Raw genomic sequence first — 22,658 nt, 5'->3', positions numbered from 1 at the left:
TTTTTTTTAATAGGAGTCCTGCCGAGGGCCCCCTTGTCCACAGGGGCCCCGGGCAACTGCACATTCTGCTCAGTCTGAAAAACGGCCCTGTGCACAAGTGACGCATGTTTCTCTAGTGTGTTCAGTTGGTGGAGCGTTTGCGTTTTTGTTGTCTTTTGTTGGGCCTGAGTCATTAGAGAGAAAAGCCCAAAAAAAGGAGTAAGTCTAGGTACACACTACAGTGTTTTCAGACGATTATCGGGCCAATCACACGATAACCGACCATTCGGCCTGATATCACATTAGTGTGTACGCTCCAACATTCAACTATCGTTCCAATGCTCATCGCATCGTTTCAATTGATTTTTAAACCAGACTAAATATCCCGTACAACGATGTCGTTCCAATCCTGCAGTGTGTATGCAGTGCACTCACGACAGCATTCATAGATCTCTATGCAGTGTGCAGAGTCATGATCTTTTCAGACTATGGTTGTCACAGATGACGAGCACAGATCTGATGGTAAATCTTGTAAAATGTGTGTAGTGCGTACACATGAATCGGCTGCTGATCAGGACTTTATTATTACCCAGTCGTTGGTAAAATCGTTGATATGACATCTGGAGGAATTTTCTGTAATGTGTAACCAGCCTAAGTTTGCTACTGGACAAACCATGTTACAATACAAGGGGTGCAAATTAGTTTATTATTTTGCACATAAATTAAATACTGGCTGCTTTCTCATGTAGCACACTAACATTACATAGCTTTAGTTTCACACTGAAATGTAGAGTTGATCTAGGACATGCCCTACCCCAACTATAAACCTGTCCCCACATTTTAAATGTACTGTTATTTCATGTAGCACACAAATACATGATAGCGTATTTGTACACTGACATTTAAAGTTGATATTTGTGTGCTACATGAAAAAACAGTCAATATTTAACTTGTGTGCAAAACAGAAAACTAATTTGCACCCCTTGCATTGTAACATGGTTTTGTCCAGGAGATTTAAATAAGAAACTTCTCAATTTAAAATCCTTAATGAATCAGGCCCCTAGTGTGGTGAAAGTTCTCCTCAAACGCCATCTACCAATTTAATAATCCCGCTCCCACTATCTATCTGTCAGAATCACCGCGATCAACGCAAAACTAGATATCTACAAGTCTCAATATAGTAGTACTGCAAATGGCTTAGCCAAAATGACTTTGATATTGTGTTCAATCCCAAATATGCAACCCTCCCCCTATACTTTTCTATGTATCCCTTTATCCCCCTTTTTGTTTTGCTTTCTGTACCCATCAAGTTTGTTAAAAATGCAAGAAAAATATTGACGTTAAAAAACAAAAAAAAGAGAACACATACATATAAGCTAAGTATGGTGGCTTAGTGGTTAGCACTTCTGCCTCACAGCCCTGGGGTCATGAGTTCAATTCCCGACCATGGCCTTATCTGTGTGGAGTTTGTATGTTCTCCCCGTGTTTGCGTGGTTTTCCTCCGGGTGCTCCAGTTTCCTCCCACACTCCAAAAACATACTAGTAGGTTTATTTGCTGCTACTAAATTGCCCTTAGTCTCTCTCGATCTGTGTGTGTGTGTGTGTATGTCAGGGGATTTAGATTGTAAGCTCCAATGGGACAGGGACTGATGTGCATGAGATCTCTGTACAGCGCTGCGGAATTAGTGGTGCTATATAAATAGATGATGATGATGATGAAGGATAAACACAAAATACTGTACATAAACTTATTCTCTGTAGGCTTCTTTCTCACTGTAGAATATGTAGAAGTATTTCTGCATGGACTTAAATACATTTAAAGACGCATGCGAAACAGTGTCCACAATGCCTCTTTAGTAACCGTCAATAGAACAAAGCATCTTATGGCACAATATTTCCTTAAAGATGAAGAACTACTTGGTTAGTTTTATCAAACAATAAAGTAACTTTAGACACGAGTAAGTATGTGTTACTCAATGGGAGCGTTACAAAACACTAATAAAATAAGTTTTATTTTTGTTGTAAAATGCCTCTATAACTTAATATACACCTCTGTTCACAAGAAAAGCCATTTACTAAAGATCATCATCCTTACCAAACACCCCACTTAAAAAAGAAGTAATTATAACCCATAACAGACAAGATCTGCGTTTCCTTTAATAAGTAAAAAAAAACGTACATAGGAAATTATCATAAAACAAATACAAATATATCAGATATGATCCAAAGCCATTATTGCAGCAGGATAATCACACATCTTGAGAAAACCAACATTTCGGTCTTCAGGGTAGGGTAAGAATTCTTGTACTCTCTTGACCACACAAGCAGGGATAGGCTTGTAGTTACGGAAATCCAAGAAGCCATGAGCCCATATAACAAAGGCTCTGTATGATGTCCGCCGTAGTTTGCTGTGAACACAGTACAAGCGTAGTTACATATTGATTAAATGACATCCAAAGCTACTTTTTTTGTTTTGTAAAGGTTTGTCCAGCTTAGAGACATTCTCATAGAGCACTGCTGCTGAGAAGATCTGATACCAGAATGTTGTAGTAGATTCCGAGGCACCAATACTTACGAAAGCTATACAGGAGCCAAACTTACTATTTACATATTCAGGGAAACTTAATAAAGCTGTGTGTAAAGCAATCCGTGTGTCTTTTATATGGAAACAATCAAAGCCAACCTTCCACCTTAGACACTGACCACTAGTGGCCAAAAGTACTAACTGTCAGCGACAAACCATTGAGCAACCAACATAATTTCACGGGCAAATGTCTTTCTGTGCAATCAATATTTTGGCTATGGTGCCAGGGACACATATTGGTAAAATTTGTGGTTTTATGATTCATGAGTTTTCTGTTTGGTATGTAGAGTTTGCATGAAATAATCAGTTTCAAATATAGTTTTTGTAGATTTTTGTTACAAGTATAGTATTTAATCCAACATATCAATAATGAGGGTTGTGTGACAGCCACAGAAACTACACATATATGATATCAATGTACTCCAGAGAGTCAAGCCAGCCAAAATTGAAGTTACAGTATTTTTGTTTTCTCTATTTAGAACACCATAACTTAAGTAATTTGTCTTGAAAATAAATGTATTATACGTGTGCCCCTTGTGTTTGGAAACCATTACTTCAACCCTAACATTATCCCTTTATGACCACTTACCAAAAAGTCCTATGATTGCCATTATCTCCGTTACAATGTAATTGTTATGTGAAATTAAACTTTTTTTAATCCTCACACACATAAACAAGTTTTTCGGTAAAGAAGACCAAACACTTGCGTCCTTCAGCCAACTATTTGTTCTAATGTCACTGTGTATTTTTAATACTTACCGAAGATAACATCGTTTTTTCTTTTAACGCGGGCTAAAAACCGGTAAAGGTAATCAAGACGATCATGATCTAGAACACAAGTCCTGGAAGGCCAGGTGCTGGGTTATACACGTACACTCATCGGTTAGGTGTGAGCCGAGACTGGAAATCTCATGGCAACATATAGACTCTTCCACAGTAGACATCGAGGAACAGCGACCACATTTACACCAGTCGGTGTTCCCAATATCTCTCTGGTCTTCCTGTTCTGCTGCGCTTTCTGATTTTTGATCCGGGGCTTTAATTGGGTCAAACACAAAGCTGGGCTGCTCTCTGAATGGTTTCACCATCCCCTCCAGGACCCTCAGATGCTGTACAACAACAACAACAACAACAACAACAACAACAACAAATATAAAATGTGTAAAGTAGTCAAAGGGAGATAAAATGCATCCAATATTTAAGGCTAAGTTTTACACATACTGTCGCTTCCCTTTCTTCTAAACTCAAACTATCACCAGGCACTTGAAAACCAACTTTTCTCTTCTTTGGTCCTGCTGTCAACTATAATAGAAAAAGTGAAACAAGAGCTAGATGTGCACCGATTCTTATTATTCTTAGTCTAAATTCCAATGTTAGAAGTATAATCAAGTATTTCCTGAGCCGCCAGCAAAATACAAAATGTCATTGGTCTTAGATACTGGATAAACAACTAATGAAATAAGTCAAAAAGAACAAACTGCAAAGCAAAGCACAATTTACTTTCAGACTTACACTGGTGTTGCCCTTGTGCGCGAGTCTACTGTTCTTTGCAAAGCATTTCTGTAAGCTCAGAAAGCAAGTCACTCACACTTGGACCTGTAACTCTTCCCTACCTCACCTGTCTATTTCCAGATGATGCAAGATAGAGAAGCTCTATTCTAACTGCACAATATTACACCTGTCTGTCTTCACCAAACGGACGAACAGATAGTTCAACAATGTGTTCTATAATATTACATTCCTCAATAGCATATAATATATATATAATATCCAATAAGAGGTTTAGCGGAGCTTAATAATTGATAACATGAAAGCGAATATACTCTTAAGTCTCCAATATACAAGTACTAACCAAGTTAGTCATACAATGAATGAAATTCATTCATTGTAAGTTAGGACTCCAGAGAGTCCATAAAGGGTGTTGTCCCTCAAGCTTGAGGGTCCAGAGACCGCGCCCCTGCTGGTGAATGCCCAGGCCACCAGGCTCCTAGAAGTGGAAGGGGTTGGACCCATACCTAGTGGTTAATGCTGATTACTGGTTTTGGTGGCAATCGGAATGGAGAGGTTTGAAGAAGTGCGAATGTTCAATGTCATAGAAAGCGTCATCTGATTGGTTGTGAGGTAGCTCACAGCCAATCAGATGCTGTCCTCTAAGTGTATGACACTGTGCACTCCTCCTCATATCTGTCCAAACAAATGCTGTTAAAACAACTATTGGGATTTACAACAAGATATATGTATCACTACTTTAAAAAAAGCCTTGATGAAAAACACAAGGGTGCAATAAGATAAAACCCCCTATTTAGTAAAAGATCATGTACAAGATAATAAGGGAGGTATTGATTTGTATTTAATAGCATTGCTGTTTCACTACCACTAGATCAATGTCTTAAAACTTTAATTTTGGCTGCTGACATGAAATACTTACTGTTCTGGTGACTGTTCTCTTCTGTTTGCTTCCATTCTTTCTAGCTGGAAAGTCTGAAATACAAAATTTGAACTTAATTTTATAACAATATTAATCATAACAAACTAGGGCACTTGCTGACAAAGGCAACATTTCAGCCAGAGAAACTCTGATTGTAACTTGCAAATGTGCCCTCTAGTGACATTTCGTGGTACTGCACTGAATCAAGGTGGCCACAGACGACACAATCCTGCTCCATGACCCAAGCATCTAGTTACATATAGCGGTGATGGGCAACAGGTGGCCCTCTGAGCCTCCACCTGTGGTCCACCAGCTCCGTCCTGCTTTACTCTCAGATTTGTTTTATATTGCAGCGTTGACTGGCTGAATACATGTCACATGGGAGTCTGGGGTCTATTGTGTCAGAAGTTGATTAACCTACAGTATGTTTTTAGACTGTGGGAGGAAACCGGAGCACCCGGAGGTAACCCACGCACAGGGAGAACATACACACTCTACATAGGGTCCTGGTTAGAATCAAACTCATGACTCCAGCGCTGTGAGCAAGCTACAATGCTAACCACTGTTCCTTAGAGTATCAGAGAAGAAGAGGCAATTTCAGCAAGTTCGGCTCTTTTGGTTACTGAAGCTCCCACCAGAGCTCCACCTCTCTTTAGTAAATGAATGAGATCTCCTCTTGCAGCCGTGCTGGACATAATTCTAGGCGTCGATTCCCGACCATGGCCTTATCTGTGTGGAGTTTGTATGTTCTCCCCGTGTTTGCGTGGGTTTCCTCCGGGTGCTCCGGTTTCCTCCCACACTCCAAAAACATACTAGTAGGTTAATTGGCTGCTGACAAAAATTAACCCTAGTATGCATCTGCCCATGTGTTAGGGAACTTAGACTGTAAGCTATGGGGCAGGGACTGATGTGACTGGCAAATATTCTCTGTACAGCGCTGCGGAATTGGTGGCGCTATCTAAATGATGATGATGAAAGGACTTTCCCTTTATTATATGTAAAGGAGAACAAGCTGTAAAGACTAATACATTACTAACATTTATCTACCTAATCAACACCCTCTACATGAAAAACAGACAGTATTTAACTTATGTGCAAAACAGAAAACTAATTTGCACCCCTTGCATTGTAACATGGTTTGGTCCAGGAGACTGAAATAAGAAGTTTCTGAAGTTAAGATCCTTAATGAATCAGGCCCCATGTATTTAAATAAATAAAAAACACTTACTAGTGCTGTAGTGTCCCAGATGATTCTATTTCTTTAATGTGATCATCATTTACTGTATCAGAATCTTCTTGTTTCACAATGATAGGAACTATTACATAACAGATAACACTCTGGTGAGAACCTTTCTGTTTATATACCTACTCTGCATTGTCTAACCAGGTCTTTTTAGATACATTATCTTAAAACAGAGAATTGGCCTCACAATTCAAGATGGTAAAGCTAAGTTTGAACTCTGTATTGATAAGAGCAGGGGCTGGCTGGCAAACTGTAGCCCGGGGGGGCAAGACTCGACTCAGCAGCCTATTAGGGACATTTTAAAGGGAAAAAATGTAGGTGTCCAGCCCATGGTAGCCCACTATGGGACCGGCCTGGGGGGCAGATGCCCCCAACCCCTGAATAAGAGTGATTGTTATCAGAAAAATGTCATTGTGTACTGGGCAGAATGGTGGCTAAGTGGTTAGCACTTCTGCCTCACAGCGCTGGGGTCATGAGTTCAATTCCCGACCATGGCCTTATCTGTGTGGAGTTTGTATGTTCTCCCCGTGTTTGCGTGGGTTTCCTCCGGGTGCTCCGATTTCCTCCCACACTCCAAATACATACCAGTAGGTTAATTGGCTGCTATCAAAATCAATCCTAGTCTCTCTCTCTGTCTGTCTGTGTGTGTGTGTTAGGGAATTTAGACTGTAAGCTCTAATGAGGCAGGGACTGATGTGATTGAGTTCTCTGTACAGCGCTGCGGAATCAGTGGCGCTATATAAATAAATGGTGATGATGATGATGTATGTATAAAGAGTTATAAGGTTTTTTCCTCTTCACTGTTCATGCTATAAATACCAGTGTGTCACCTCTCTGAAAAGAAGAGTGAGCTGGAACTTCCATATTGGATTTACGCTAGCTTGAATACTGTCCATATGTGAACCAGATTTTGAAATAAATACAACTCTGGTCATTCTCATTTAAAGAAGCACATGGAAGACTGACATGGATTACGGCCTGAGCAAATATGCCACAAGGATCCCGGCTGATCCCAAGGCCCCTCGTTCTTTGTCAATATTTTCTCATGGCTTGCCGAATATACACGGCAGGATTCTCCAGAATGATAGGTGCCGACTGGTTCCAGCTCCAACCACTGTTAGCTGCTTTTCTGGGTGGGGTCCACTTTACATTTTAAAAGGTCAATATTCCAACATGAGAAATAAAATTCTAATATACTACGTACTTATACTATGAAAATCCTCTGTATCTGTGTTATCGTCAACCGGATCAGGTTCTTGTTTAATGAGGTCAGAAGTACCTGTTAGAAAAAAACATAAACCCTTAAACCTGTTTATTGTTACTCAACAGAAGTAGTGAAAAACTCTATAATTAAAAGGGGTGGTTACTTTTGGGGATACCAGTCCCCAAGAATATAAAGCAGCTGCAGTCCTCCCTTAGACACGCCCACCGCTCACACTATTGTGTTATTCACAGAACTCCAGAGTGTTGGGTGGAGGCAGGAAGAATGACTGAAGACAGACCTGAGATTTCACACAGTTAGAGATAATGGGCCTGAGTCATTAAGGCAAAAAATGGGTAAATGTTCTCTGGGACAAACCATGTTACAATGCAAGGGGTGCAAAGTAGTTTATTATTTTGCGCATAAGTTAAATAATGGCTGATTTTTCATCTAGCACACAAATACTTAATAGCTTTATTACTACACTGAAATTTAAAGTTGATCTAGGACATGCCCTATCCCAACTATAAATCTGTCCCCTCATTTTAAATTTACCTACCCCTCAAATGCAACATGGTTTTGCCCAGGTGCAAATGTTACTCCTTTTTTATGCTTTGCTCTCCTTAATGACTCAGGCCCAATAAATATATGGGCCTGATTCACTAAGGAACTTAGGCAAGACATTTCTTAATTAAGTCTCCTGGACAAAACCATGTTACAATACAAAGGGTGAAAATTAGTTTTGTATTTTACACATAAGTTAAAAATACTGTCTGTTTTTTCTCAGTGAGATATAACAAAATCACCCCCAAGACATATATAGACTTGCAGTAAATGATTGCAAACATTAACTGCCTAGATAATGAGGTTTGTCCAGCACTAACCAATCAAATATTACGAACAAAAAACTCTTTTACCTGAATGGTCATATTTATCAGTCTCCAGCAATGAAATACCTCAATCTTCAGCAAAGCCGAGGCTTACTTAATATATAAAGCAATTCAAAATTCAAGTCTTTTGTCTTAGGAGATGCTACATTGAGGTATGCAAATTAAAACGTAGACCACAATATAAAACACTTTGTCCCTACAACAGTTATGTAGATTTATTTTAATGTCTAAACTTTTTTTAGTCATAATAATAAAATAATATATATGGGTGTAGAATATCACTTTTAATGAAGATGTATAGGTCATGTGAAGGTAGGGGAGGGGCATTCCTCTACCTTCTTCTACACAGAGCTGAGAAGAGGTCAGAGGGGCGTTCCAAAGCCTCTCTGCTCACTAAATCATGTGCCATGTGACTTTGGTTGCCACGGTAGTCCATGAGACTGTGCAGCCTGTAGAAACAAACCAAGGAAAATGGTAAATACCAAGATTCCTCTTATAGCCTGCCATAGTGATTTATGTTATAAAACATAAACATAGTAATGGTTATTTTATTTTGTTATTTAAACATACCTATCTGTTTATCCAGCATTGCCTGCAAAGGTCTTTACTATTCAGGTATTACAAGCACTTTGCAAAGCAAACTAGTCATTGCACACTGTCGCATGTTGCAGGCACAAAATACAACTACTGCAGATCAACAGCATAAGATTACACACATTTAATAATATAAATATATGCACTGAACGAGAGTAACCAATCTGCAAATAGCTTTTATCTGTCTAGAGCAAGTATGAAAATGAAAGCTGGTTGCAAAGTCTTAGTGAAAACTCTGCACCTAAATGAAACATATTAGTAGTGTCTGATGATGTCCTCTCACTAGAACCCCCCCAGCCATCACTGACACACCTCCTCCGGATGCCTCTTGAAGCTACAGTAAATACAATCGCCTCTCCATGCGGGTTAATATAAGGACACTGCGCATGCGCTGTCGGGGACTACACCAGGACAACTGCGAAATCATTTAGATTCGCCTTTGTACGCATGCGTACACCGGGAGCCCGCACCGCCGTGTCACATGTTCATTAGCTATTAGTCTTAAACGCATGCGCAGTGCGTTCACCTGTGTTGCATTTTATAGTTAGCGATATAATATTAGTGTGGGGACACCGGTGGCAAAAAAAAAATGACAGTCAGCTTTTTTTTCTCTGGCACGTTATTAATTAGGTGATATTGAATTAATATTATTTAGTTGAAATATATCAATAAATGACTATTGGATCATGTCTGTCAGGAGGGGACTTTGGTAGCATTTATATATATATACAGACAGCAGTGGAACAGCACATTGCTGGGTCCCATAATAAAATCTGGGTAGGGGGCCTGGTAATGTTCTCGCCTCCCAGGCAGCCATCTCTGCTCTCTTCTGAGTATGTGCGGTCCAACGCGTGCGCCAGTCAGTAGAATCCTCAGCAGGGGCCTGAGGGAGGGGTGTGGGCCTCAGAGGTGGGGGCGTCCCGGCATCACCAGACCCATCTCACCTCTTGGCCCCACAGTCACCCCCTGAACTATATATCCACTCTTGCATACAGGTGCAGTTTGGTTCTATTTTCACACTTTAAGGAACTAGTGAACTTAAAGCGGTTTTCTAATACATGTCCTAACATTTCAATAACCATACCAAACAAAAGTCCCTTTTTTGAGTCTGCTGTAGAGACCTTTCCAGCTGGCTCATACAGCTTCCCATCCACTGCCACTGCTGTGGCCAGAATTCGTACTCCCATTTTGCATTATAATTAGTGGATAGTGCCAGCCATTCACCAATCACAGTGACCGGAGCACTCATCGCTGAATGGCCAGCGCTATCCATAAAATAGTGCTGGGAGCCAACCAGTGAGTATGATTGCCAACACTTCCTCACCAGCTTGCCAAGACAGAGTAGGATGGAACTAACGCCCAATGCAATGCTCTCTATATTATAAATTGGTCTCTAAAATAGGCTCTAGATTAAATAGTGGACCTCCAAAGTGGTATATATTTTCAATGGGATATTTTTTGCACCTAAGTAGTGGCCTTTAAAAAAAAAAATGAATGACTTTAATCTTCCCAACATATGGTTTTCTCACCAGACAAGCAAGCCTGCAAAATGTTGTACAGAGCATCTTTATATGGGAGACAGTTCCAAAAAACAGAATGTGGACACCCTGTTTATTATACGTGAGGCAGAAAATTAGTTCTCTAAGCAAAAGATAAAGGTGCTGCACTCCTGCAGGGTTTGAGATTCACAAATTACCTTTTCATTTCGGGGAAAATCACAGATCTCATTATAAACATAAACACACTCTGTTTTTGTATAACTTTTCAATAGAGGACTCCTTCAGACCCTGCACCTTACCAGACTGCAGATCTGTAAACAGGAGAAGGCTCTCGTGTGCTGCAGTATAACGTACTGTTTTTGCATCTTCCTTATTTTATTTGAATATTTAATCTTTTACAATGCATAAAAATGATACCACTTAGTAAGAAAATATTTTTTATTTACAGCATAATGCAGTCAAACACTTGTACAATGAACTAATATTGAAGCACGTTATACAACAGTATGTTGAAATAATTAAAGAAACAAATTGCTCAATACTGACGCCATATATATAACAGAATACTACTGTAGGATGTTTTTTTTCATCATACAGTAAAATCCAGCCTTACTCAACATATGATTCTTTCAGTGCATATATTTAAAACATGATAGAGATTGTAAACATTGACAAAAGTGCTTTTTAGCTACACGTGATCCATAATATTATAGAAAAACAAGATAACACTGATAATCAGGATGTTTGGAGAACAGGTAAAAGAGAGCAAGCAAAGAAGTGAATTTTTCAAACCGTAATCCCCATGATGGAAACAAGAATGTAAATGGAAGTCTTTTGCTTGACCCCCAGTGCCAAAAAATCTTTTTATTTTCAGCAAATGACCCCTCGTTGCTTAGAACAAGCTTAGGGAATCTGTGGGAACCCGGCTATGTGAAGCTGCAAGTCCCAGCATGCCAAGTATTGTATTTTTTTTACAATAACCATACGTTGCCTCCCTCTGGTTCCAAATAAAGGCCTGACATAAGTATTATAGGAAGTAATAGCTATTGTCTGCCACAGCATTTACAGCTATCAGTTTTCACAACTCTCCCCTCATGGTGGCTTTTTTTGGAGACATGCACAAGAATAGCCCGTCAAGTTGCAAACTTTAATTCTTATTAATGACCAATCCAGAACACCCTGTAGCAAAGTGCCATTACAAAAAAATTGTATTCATAATCCTGCTTAGCAGTCCCAAGAAACCTAGGTATCTCGCCACTATGGCAAGCAGAGTTTTCTTAACATAATTACTATGTTCCTGTAGTTATCATGTGCTTTACTAGATGATGTTTGTCAAGCCCAGCTTGACGGTAAAACTTTTTGTCACACATGGTGCATTCAAAAGGCTTCTTTCTTGTGTGGACCAACTGGTGCCGGAGGAGGTACACATTGTGACTGAAGCTTTTATCGCAGTCTTCGCAGGCAAATGGCCTTTTGCCTTTGTGGGTTTTCTTATGCTTGTATAGACTGGATTGATACCGGTAGGTTTTAGGACACTGGTCACAAGAGTACGGCCTTTCACTGGTGTGAGTTGCCTGATGTAAGGTGAGTGAAGTCATTCCGAGAAACCATTCGCCACATTCCACACACTTATATGCCTGACCCTCTTGATGGATATTTCTGGAGCAGGTCACGCTTGTGTCCTTCAGAGAATCTGCTGAAACTGAAAATCAAGATGGATGCATGACCTAAATTTCATATACAAATGCATGTGACTCTACAATCTTCCCGCACCAGTTTAATAGAAACTTCACATCGCTGCAGTGTGCTGTTGGGAGACCCTGCTCCTTTCCCTATCTAACGCTCAGTCTATGACTATATGCTTACCTATCCCCCTCCCCCACCATGACACTGCCCCTGTCACATGGAGCAGTGTCATCACTAACATAATCACACTAATGGACAGGTCACTGCCTCTCCTACAATCGACTCACTCATCTCCTGAAATACTCTATGCTGCTGTGAGCTGTGTGATGATCTCATTCACTATAGGTTGTTCTGACCCCGTCAACTTCAAAACTGGGGACAGGCAGATGTGCAGAGGATGAATAAGAACAAAAAGGTGGTCTGGCTTTAGTTAAAAACTTATCTTAGAAATAAATTGGTAATATATGCAGAATGGTCAAGATGTTATAAACAAAATCACATGACTAGCATATATTCAATATCCATTAAAGAAAAAGAGTTGAAAGCCATTTTCATATTGGTTTGCTAATTTTGAACTATCAAAGCAGCCCTATACTTGTTCCTAATAGGCTGCTGAGGTTTTACATCACATATTCTGTTAATATATGGTCATATTGAGACTCGTTAGAGATATACTGTACTACTCAGATAGGATTACTGGAGTAAGAATGCAGCAGAACAAGTGGAGAACTGAGGCGGTCTCCCCAGTGATTCAGAGACACATGGCTGTTTTATAGGTAACCTCTACATGTATGCACTACAAATACAGCACATTCATACCTGCTGTATCTTTCTGTTGTTCATCAGCTTCCTCCTCTTCCTTCACTATGACACATTCTGTAATCATGAAAACATTGCAGTAAATAAACTGTACTTTATATATGAGCTATAAAGGAAATATCAAATACTGCCCAATATCATAAATATATAACGTTTGTGTATTTTGTCTCTTGCATTGCAGGGGCAGCATGGTGGCTTAGTGGCTAGCACTTCTCCCTTACAGCGCTGGGGTCATGAGTTTGATTCCCGACCATGGCTTTACCTGTGTGGGGTTTGTATGCTCTCCCCGTGTTTGCGTGGGTTTCCTCTGGGTGCTCCGGTTTCCTCCCACAATCCAAAAAGATACTAGTAGGTTAATTGGCTGCTATCAGATTGACCCTAGTCTGTCTCCCTCTGTCGGTTTGTGTGTGTGTGTGTGTGTGTGTGTTAGGGAATTTAGACTGTAAGCCCCAATGGGGCAGGGACTGATGTGAGTGCGTTCTCTGTACAACGCTGCAGAATTAGTGGTGCTATATATGATAATGATGATTGTGCGTTGCTCCATCTTTACTTGCTTACCTCCAACTATACTGCATACAGTGTAATATTGTATCAATAATTCAAATCTATTCTTAATTAATAATACATTTGCATCTATTGTGTATTATAACTGCAATAAAATATATTCATTCCATTATATGTTCCCTTATTTATAATACCACTCTCATTATGTTGTAAGCTGGCTATTTGTTTTGTAATACACAAACGTCATACCCAACAGAGGGTATTGGGACTTACACCATCTCTAAATTACAGTCTAAAGATCTAATAGACTTCAAGCGACTGGGATGTAGGCACCTCTTTGGGTTGGTACCCATAGCAAATCAGGAGGTGCCAATGCAGTCCTGTCAATGTCATATGGTTTCCAGGCAGAGAAGCCTGGAAAACAGCATTTATGTAGGATTAAACTCCGTTCTGCCTACTCATTAAAAAGACTAAGGCTGGATACACACTACAGGTTTTTCACCCAACTATCAGGCTAATCACACGATGAACGACCTTTGGGCCCGACATCGAATTAGTGTATATGCACCAACGATGAATGGTTAGTGTTCCAAAGCGCATTATATCGTATGAATTGATTTTATAAACAGACTAAAAATCTCGGTAAGTGATGGAACAATGTCATGCCGATTCTGCAGTGTGTAAGCACTCAGGACCAGCAGTGTCCATAGGTCTCTATGGAGTGTGCAGAGTCAGGATCTTTTCAGCTGATGGTTATGACAGATGTAGAGCACAGATCTGACGGTAAATCGTGTATAGTGTGTACACAGGAATCGGCATGCTCATCCAGACGTTCAGTGGTTGGTAAACTCGTTAACGATATCACAACGGGAGAAATTTTCTGTAGTGTGTAGCCAGCCTAAGTGATGTACAAATAGCCTTTAAGGATCTTTCTTGGTCAGTCTGGTATTGCTGAGCCTGCAAATGTTCCATTTTTCTACCTGAATGAAGCTACGTGCTTATCAGAGATGTTAACAAGTTAACTCTTAACCATCCACCAGGCCGAGCAGTTGTAGATACACGTCCGTTGTGAACCTCCCACTCGTGAGAATTGTGAGTTGTTGGGGAGGGGCTACGACATTTGTTTCAAAATAGGTGAGCGATTAGCATAAAAGTAGAAAAGAACTGAGGACGCTGAGAGATCTAACGAACGGCGCACATATGTATGATTTTTTATTTAATGTAACTCGTTGCAATCCATCCAATGATGTTTTTGTTTTGTTTTTTACATTTTTGTTGAAGTCCTTTAAAAGAATGTTCCACCTTCTAGAAGACTTTAACATATTAGCCCTCCTGCAACTAAATACATTATTTTTCTGTGCTTTTCAGCCTTATCTTTATATCATCAGCTGCATATTTGTGTTTTGTCGCCCAGGGATATGACATAGAGCTGCTGGATACAAATGTCGATAGCACAGCAAGTAGCTGTCCGATTCAAGGCAAATAAAAATAATAGTATTCCTACCTGGCTTAAATGCACAGAAGGCAGCTGTAGAACCATTTTCAGATCAATTTGCAGGAAGTCAAGTACTAGCTGACACATCAAAGTGGCGTGAAGGTGAAACATCCCATTAAAGAGCCAGGTGTAGAGAACAAGCGCACACTTACTTATATCATGGCACATTTTGAGATCCTCTTTCTTTGTGCTACCCTGTTCTGTAGGCTCTTCTTCAGCTTCTTTCATCTCAGGGGGCTCTGTTACATGAACACAAAATGTAAAACAATGATATGACAAAGGGTTAAGATCAACTTATCGACTTAATCTACTTAGTGATGGCGCTGTGGCTTTTCAGACGTCGCTTTTCCAAGGGTTCCAGCACCAGAAGAAAGTCTTGTCTTGTTTGTCTTCATTCTTGAAGTCAAGAAATGGTCGGTTAATCGAGGTTCATCAACCCGTAATAACAATCTCACCTGTTTAGACTGCACTGAAAAGACATGGAAGCCAAACGTAGCCTACAGTGCTTTCTTTCAGTGCAGGAACCCACAGGAATAGTGATGTAACATTGTATGATCTATTGCTTTGTGTGATGTACGTTATATAAGTGATAGTCCTGTAGTATCTGATGGAAAGACTAGGGGGTAAATGTATCAAGCTGAGAGTTTCTGGCGGTTTAGAAAAGTGATGTTGCCTATAGCAACTAATCAGATTCTAGCTGTTATTTTGTAGAATGTACTAAATAAATGATAACTAGAATCTGATTGGTTGCTATAGGCAACATCTCCACTTTTAAAAACCCGCCAGAAACTGTCAGCTTGATACATTTACCCTAAGTGTGGCACGAAATGAGGTATAATCTTCTTTTTTTCAGTTTATGCAGTAAACAAGGCTAAAAAAAATGCCATGATGTGTGAGAATAGAATTTGGTATATGTTTCAAAGTCAGATACATTTTATGTATATTGATTATTTGTGGTTATCTGATACAGTGTATAAGTGGAAGCTGCCATATTCCCACCCCTCAAAGATAAACAGAAATAACAGTGATCCCATTTATACTGTCGCACTGGAAGAAAATAATGGCCGCAAGTTCTGCAAAATTATACATTAAATATTGTCATTTCTAAGGAGGATTTGCATTTAAATTAGGAGTAAAGAATAATTGAATACATATTTCATAGGGCAATAAAGTAACAATAGACTTAATTGAAGCATCATCTAAGAGTACAGTTTGATCTAAGTTTACCCATACTCGATATTCATACTTTTGTTCCTATTTGCACATGATATGTCATTATATTTCTTTGAAGCTCTGATTGAAAATAAAAGTATGTTTTTAATCTTACTCGTAATAATATTTAATGGGACTAAACACATCTAAATCACATAATATTTTCCTTAACAGTTGGCATGTAAATTCCCTACAATCCACAACATACATAATAGGCCCTATAGGGCAGCTAATTAATCCCTTTAAACGTAGTGTGTGTAATATGTTTGTGTAGTGTACTTCTATAAGTCTTGTGGTGCTAACTGCAAACATTTAATAAGTTCACAGCACATCAAACAGATAGAAGTCATAACACAATCATAACATAATTAGTACCTTTCTATAGAAGATACTGACAGCATTATTTTTAATAATAATAAATAAAATAAATAATTATAATTTCAATTAAACTCTTTAGCAGTTTGCCAATGCCGTGCCCAGATTTCTCAAACCAGACTCCAGGTTAGGATTACAAAAATGTAAAAAGAAATAAAAGAAAAAACAATATACATGCAGTTCTCCACTGCAGTCGTTGTTTGTTTATTTGTGTGTGGTTTCTCAAACTACTCTGTTTATTTATTTAAAATAATATTAATAATTTTCCAAACTTGTTTGCCTTTGTTCATTGCAGATCATGCTGCTTCTTATATAATATGATTCATTTATACGAGAAAGCCGGATCTTGAAAACAATTTATTTATTTACAAATTAGTTACAGAGAGCAATAAGATCAATAAAATAACAGACAAAAGTAAAAATGAAGTAAAAGCTAACGTAGAGAATGGTGACTGGTAGCATAGCGTGAGTCAATCTTTAGCTCTAATCACACGGACAGTTCCATCCAATCAAAACCATCATTTTTTGGCCGGCCCACATATTCCTGTGTCGCAGACGTTCACCAGTTTCAGGAGATTGCACTTTTTTACCAAGCCAACGTGACATTAGATATGATACTCAAGTCATCCTCCAATAAGAGCAGGCTATATTCTAGAAAGGTTTTGGTAATCCAATCATTCAGACTTTACTTTAACCATCGCAGTGTTTCGCTTGAGTTCTCTTTCTGAATATGTATCCTTCAATAGACCTTTTATTTTGAGAACAGTAGGTTGAGTTGCTTGTATAAAACAATGTTATCATACCAATCCATTAGGTTTACCGCCAAGGTCTTCAACAATGAATTAAATATTTTTCTCGGGTGGGAGACAGTCCTAATGGAAGTGGTTCTAATAATATTTAAAAAAAACAAAAAAAAAACCTGGATCTAATTAAGAGAAACATGAGCAATCAATCTAGTAAACAATTTCCTGTCTTTGTCTCAAAAACAAATGGTTACATAGAATTGAAGACACTTAAAAACACATCACTTCCCTGGCACTTTCTGAAAACAACCCAGATCAAACATCCTGCAGGTACAGAGTAATCACCCATATGTACAAACCCTAAAAGATACTGGGCCCGAGTCATTAAGGAGAGCAAAGCATAAAAAAGGAGTAACTTTGCACCTGGGCAAAACCATGTTGCATTTGAGGGGGAGGTAAATGTAAAATGTGAGGACAGATTTATAGTTGTGGTAGGGCATGTCCTAGATCAGCTTTACATTTCAGTGGAACAATAAAGCTGTCAAGTATTTGTGTGCTAGATGAAAAAACAGCCAGTATTTAACTTATGTGCAAATTAATAAACTAATTTGCACCCCTTGTATTGTAACATGGTTTGTCCCGGAGAACATTTATTCCTTTTTTTGCCTTACTTTCATTAATGACTTAGGCCACTATCTTTTTAGCTTGATTTCTGTTTCCTCTAGACCAGAGATGACCAATATCAGTCTAAAGGGCGTTAGTCTATTACAATGGTGAGCAACAGGCGCCTGCGGCCCCCAGATTCACCCCGCTTTATTGTCAGATTTGTGCATGTTTAAAATCCCTGATATGTTATTACAGATCGTTGTCTATTTATTTGATTAAATGTATTGTTTTTACTTATTAGTGAGATTAAGGGTAATGTATGGCCTTTTTGAAGGTTAGAGGGACGTTGGTGTGACCCCTGACCTATCACTGGTCTAGTGGAAGCTTTAAAAAAATTACTGTGGAACCATGCTTAAATGTGGACACCCTACTCTAAACTCTTCTCATTTGTATCTATGATGGAGACTATATTGTTGCTTTACAAAATAATTGCTGCCTCTCACAGATGCTAAGCAGCATTTGTGCCGAAGACGTCAAAAGATTAATGTTTTCATGCCTCAAATGACAACTGCAATACAAAGAGGGGTACAAACTAAAGCCCACACATATCTACCATGCCCTCTGGAGTGGGCACCTCACACGGGTAGGGTATAGGTTTGGTTTGTTTCAGACAGGTCAACCAGAAAGAGGAGACAGCAGAGTGGGATCATTAGACCAATCAGAGGTAATAAAAAGTCTGGGTTTTATTTTAACTCTTTGTCTTCCAACCAAAACAAATGTTTTCATTTTAAGTGGGGTATTTGTTTTTAATGTACATGTTAATTATGATGAGTCAAGTAAATGGAATGGAAAATATTGAATTACCCTCTACATGGGAATAATAGTCTACATATATAGTGGTGTATACAATGTAAGTTATGTACTAAAGAAAGATACAAATCGTTATAAAAATGTTTTATGTCGTTTTTTACAGGTTACTAACGAAGGTTTGTAAATCTCTATTCATTCCTGTCTGCTCTACCTACCTGTGTTCTCTCCTTCACACAAAATATCAGTCACAATAAGTAAGATCTGAAGGAGAGATACAAACCACTTTTTTTTTTTTTTAAAGTAATTTGTTACAAAAGTAAATGTATTTGTAACAATGGGAAAGCTTATATTACTTTATATTAATATAATAATACAAATAAATCAGCACAATGCTAAAGGGAAACCTTTACCTGCATAATGTGGAAGCAGATTGAGCTGCACCAATATTCATGATAACCAATAGAAATACAGGCTATGGGATAAATTTATCAAACCTTCTAAAAACGAAAAGTGGAGGTGGTACCCATGGGAACCAATCAGATTCTAGCTATCATGTTTTAGAATGTACTGGATAAATGATAGCTAGAATCTGATTGGAGGCTACATCTCCCCTTTTCCTTATTAGAAGGTTTGATAACTCCACCCCCTAAGCTGCATTCTCATGAATAGTGATTCAACCTACACAATGTCTGCCTCCAGTGTATGTATCAGTTCAAGCATTGCTCTCACAGGCATCTTTGACCTTCATTACAACTGTACACAAAAAATTAACAGGTCGATAACAAACTATAGTCTAGCTACACACAATACCTTTGTATTAATCTACAAAACACAGGTCTGAGCTTATCGAATAGCAACCAATCAGAAATTAGCTTTGATGAGTCTAGCAGCAGGTAAACAATGAAAGGAAATATCTGATTGGTTGCAGTGAGTTAAGGAGAATTACTTTAATTTGCAGCATGCTAGTAAATAACCTCACTCGTCTTTCAAATATGGCTCTAAAATGACCAATCATTACCAATGCCAAAGAAATTATTACACAGAAATCTCACACTTTATGTGGTGGTAACAACACTCAAAATCCATAAACATAATGTAATAATATGAAACAGAAAGCAGAATAAATACAATGCAATGTGAAAAGTGTATCCACTTGCAGTATAAAGATTTAACAATTCAATAAAAAAAAAAAGTCTGTACAACTAAAGAACACAAATCAAGCCAAAATTAAATGGTGTTAAACAAATCAATACTATAAATTTTCGCTTACACAATCAGCAATATAAATATATCCCCGCCTCCCTCAATAGCCAGATAAGAATGCATTAATTCAATCAATGCTACAGACAAAATATGTTGGGCTTAATTACATGTGATTAAACTGTACCGGATGCCTAATCACAATGGAGGTGCCCATTTTGTGTGCTAGGAAGCCTTCTTCCCACACGCCTGATAAAAGTCCAATCAATTCTGTTGAAATGTCTGTGTCTGTGTGTGTATTTAAGGGAATTTAGACTGTAAGCTCCAATGGGGCAGGGACTGATGTGAGTGAGTTCTCTGTACAGCGCTGCGGAATTAGTGGTGCTATATAAATAAATGGTGATGATGATGATGATGAAATTACTGAGAGTATTCTCAGGTATCATGCTTGTTTTGCCTCCAAATATCCTGTGATTGGCAATAACCTTGCTGGTATCGTAGTGCACATGGCCAAGACCTGTAACAACTAAGTTGCAGAAACTGAGCTCTTATGTGAAGAGATGCTAGCTGACTGACATGTAAGCTTCAGGAGCATTTTATCTGTACTCGATTGCTTTTACTAACAAATCCAAATATCTCAAGTCACACAAGAGGTTGACCCTAGTCTGTGTTTCTGTGTGTGTGTATATTAGGGAATTTAGACTGTAAGCTCCAATGGGGCAGGGACTGATGTGAGTTAGTTCTCTGTACAGCGCTGAGGAAAAAGAAGAAGAAGGAAGAAGGAGGAAGAAGAAGAAGAAGAAGAAGAAGAAGAAGAAGGAAGAAGAAGGAAGAAGGAGGAAGAAGAAGAAGGAAGAAGAAGGCACATGTTCACAATTTCCATCATTATAAACCAGGTGACTTAGTGGTTAGAATTGGTGCCTTTGGTTCCATTTTTACCTGGGGTTCTATATGTGTGGAGTTTGGTGCTCCAGTTTCCTTCCACACATTGGTAGGTTAATTGACTTACAAGTTGGATTGGTCTTGGTGTCTATTTGTATGCCTGTGGTAAAGACATTAGATTGTAAGCTCCATCGGCCAAGGACTTGTGTGTGAATAAATTCACACACAAAAGTACAGTGCTCTGGGATATGTTGGCACTATGTAAAAATGGGAAATAATAACAGCAGGTGAAGAAGTCTTACTAGCTTGGCCATTAATTATACAGACTGGGAAACTATCTAACCATCACCTGTTATAGGTATTTTAAGAACAGATTGATAAACTCTGATATAGAGCAATACATATATCTAGAAAGAAATCAAGCGATCATATGCTCTTAATGTGCCTATACATAGGCACTCCACTCAAAGAGCCATACCCTAAGGGCACAATGAATGTGGTGACAGCACTATATATAAAAGGCCGATAGGCAACTCAGTGACTATATAATAAACTGGTATGATGCAAATTGATTTATGGATCTTTGCTACTTGCTTTAGTGGCTATTATGAATTCACTAACATAAGAATAATAGACTGGGGGAATAAGTGATGGCTAGTGTTACTGCAGGTCCCTAGTACTTGGGAGAGACAATCTTTCATGAGTAATTGGTACCTACACAATAAGAGCCCCGGCCATTGCATCTCCATGAGATGACTTTTCATATCTCTGTAAACAATAAATGATAATAATAATTATTTTATTTATATAGCGATTTTCTTCCCATAGGACCCAAAGCACTTTACAGTTGTGGTTTAAAAACGGATTAACAGAGTATAGAAAAGAGGGCTAAGCATTTTATTTTTAGAAAACAAAAGGGCATTAATTAAGTGCTTCGATAAATAAGTGAGTCTTTAGTCTGTTTATGAAGATATCTAGAGTGGGATCCTGGCGGACTGTACGGTTCGGTGAGTTCCAGAGTGTAGGAGCCGCAAAGCTAAAAGCTCGAGCCTCAAATATACTATGGGAGACTCTAGGAACTGTTAGTAGTCAACTATGGATGTCAAGAGCTAAAGTGTAGATCATACAAGTACAAAAGTACCCGTTTAACATGATGTTTAGATGCCTGATACACAGAGTTACGCAGGGCTCATATACAGGGGGTTTTGGTGCGGTCATATCACAGAAATAGGGTGAATCGCTAGCAAAACTATTAGAATGTAGGGCCGGATTTAGAGTTAAATGTACAAATGGAAGGCAGCTCGAAGGAGCGTGGATGACTTGCGTCTCCACAACCTAATTGCACCGACATTACACAACAAACGCCCCTGATCCATGTCTTCAAGTGCAAGTGGGCGCAAGTATAAGATACGCTCAGCTCAAAATACAGGAGCATGCTGTGTGCATGAGCAGCGCTATAAATTGTACGCAAGTCACATTTTGGGGGGGGGAGACAGATGGACTTAAGTCCAACTCTAAATCAAGTCTTAGTTGTTATTTATTTAGAAAATAACTGAGGAAGGAAATCCTCTCCCTGCAGACCAGTAGGTGTTATTTGTCCACTGCCCTCAAAGATCAAGAGAAAATTGATCCGAGAGGCTCCTACTGTCCCATAAACCTCTAGGGCTCATAGCGTTGGGTCTGAATGTAAAGATCTGTAGTAGTTTAAATCAACCTGTGAGCCCTCAGATGTCTGGGAGCTGTAGGTGCTACTAGGTTTTCTTCTGAACCCAGAGGGTCTTGAACACGGAACTCATGCGTTCTTGCTGGTCTAAACAAGCTGAAAATCCCTGGACGCATTGTGTTTGGCCAGAAGCCTCAGCGCCTCCTAGGCTACCTGGCTGAAGGGAGCGTTCCACGACTGGATGT

The 22,658-nt window shown here is 39.0% G+C and overlaps 2 protein-coding genes across 5 annotated transcripts in view; both read right to left on the bottom strand.

Annotated features, from left to right (window-relative positions):
- Positions 1-2,116: 2,116 nt before the first annotated feature.
- Positions 2,117-9,284, bottom strand: LOC142106642 (uncharacterized). The gene is made up of 6 exons (XM_075189636.1): positions 9,161-9,284; positions 7,439-7,513; positions 4,992-5,044; positions 3,785-3,865; positions 3,389-3,672; positions 2,117-2,387 (listed from the first exon to the last, which is right to left on the bottom strand). Exons 1-6 carry the CDS (start codon positions 9,171-9,173, stop codon positions 2,192-2,194), a joined length of 702 nt encoding a protein of 233 aa, XP_075045737.1. The 5' UTR covers positions 9,174-9,284; the 3' UTR covers positions 2,117-2,191.
- A 1,584-nt stretch (positions 9,285-10,868) lies between these two features.
- The window catches only part of LOC142106832 (uncharacterized), a 31,518-nt gene continuing 19,728 nt past the window's right edge, over positions 10,869-22,658 (bottom strand). For all 4 annotated transcript variants that reach the window (XM_075189860.1, XM_075189861.1, XM_075189863.1 and 1 more), the window contains 3 exons: positions 15,075-15,161; positions 12,924-12,980; positions 10,869-12,120 (listed from right to left, as the gene is read on the bottom strand). In XM_075189860.1, the coding sequence (XP_075045961.1) occupies positions 11,708-12,120; positions 12,924-12,980; positions 15,075-15,161 (557 nt within the window). In that variant the 3' untranslated portion in view covers positions 10,869-11,707. The remainder of the gene's footprint in view (positions 12,121-12,923; positions 12,981-15,074; positions 15,162-22,658) is intronic.

Source organism: Mixophyes fleayi, chromosome 11, assembly GCF_038048845.1.
Source record: "Mixophyes fleayi isolate aMixFle1 chromosome 11, aMixFle1.hap1, whole genome shotgun sequence".
NCBI lineage: Eukaryota > Metazoa > Chordata > Amphibia > Anura > Limnodynastidae > Mixophyes > Mixophyes fleayi.
Note: the sequence above shows the minus strand (reverse complement) of the source record. Positions and strands in the feature narration are given on the sequence as shown.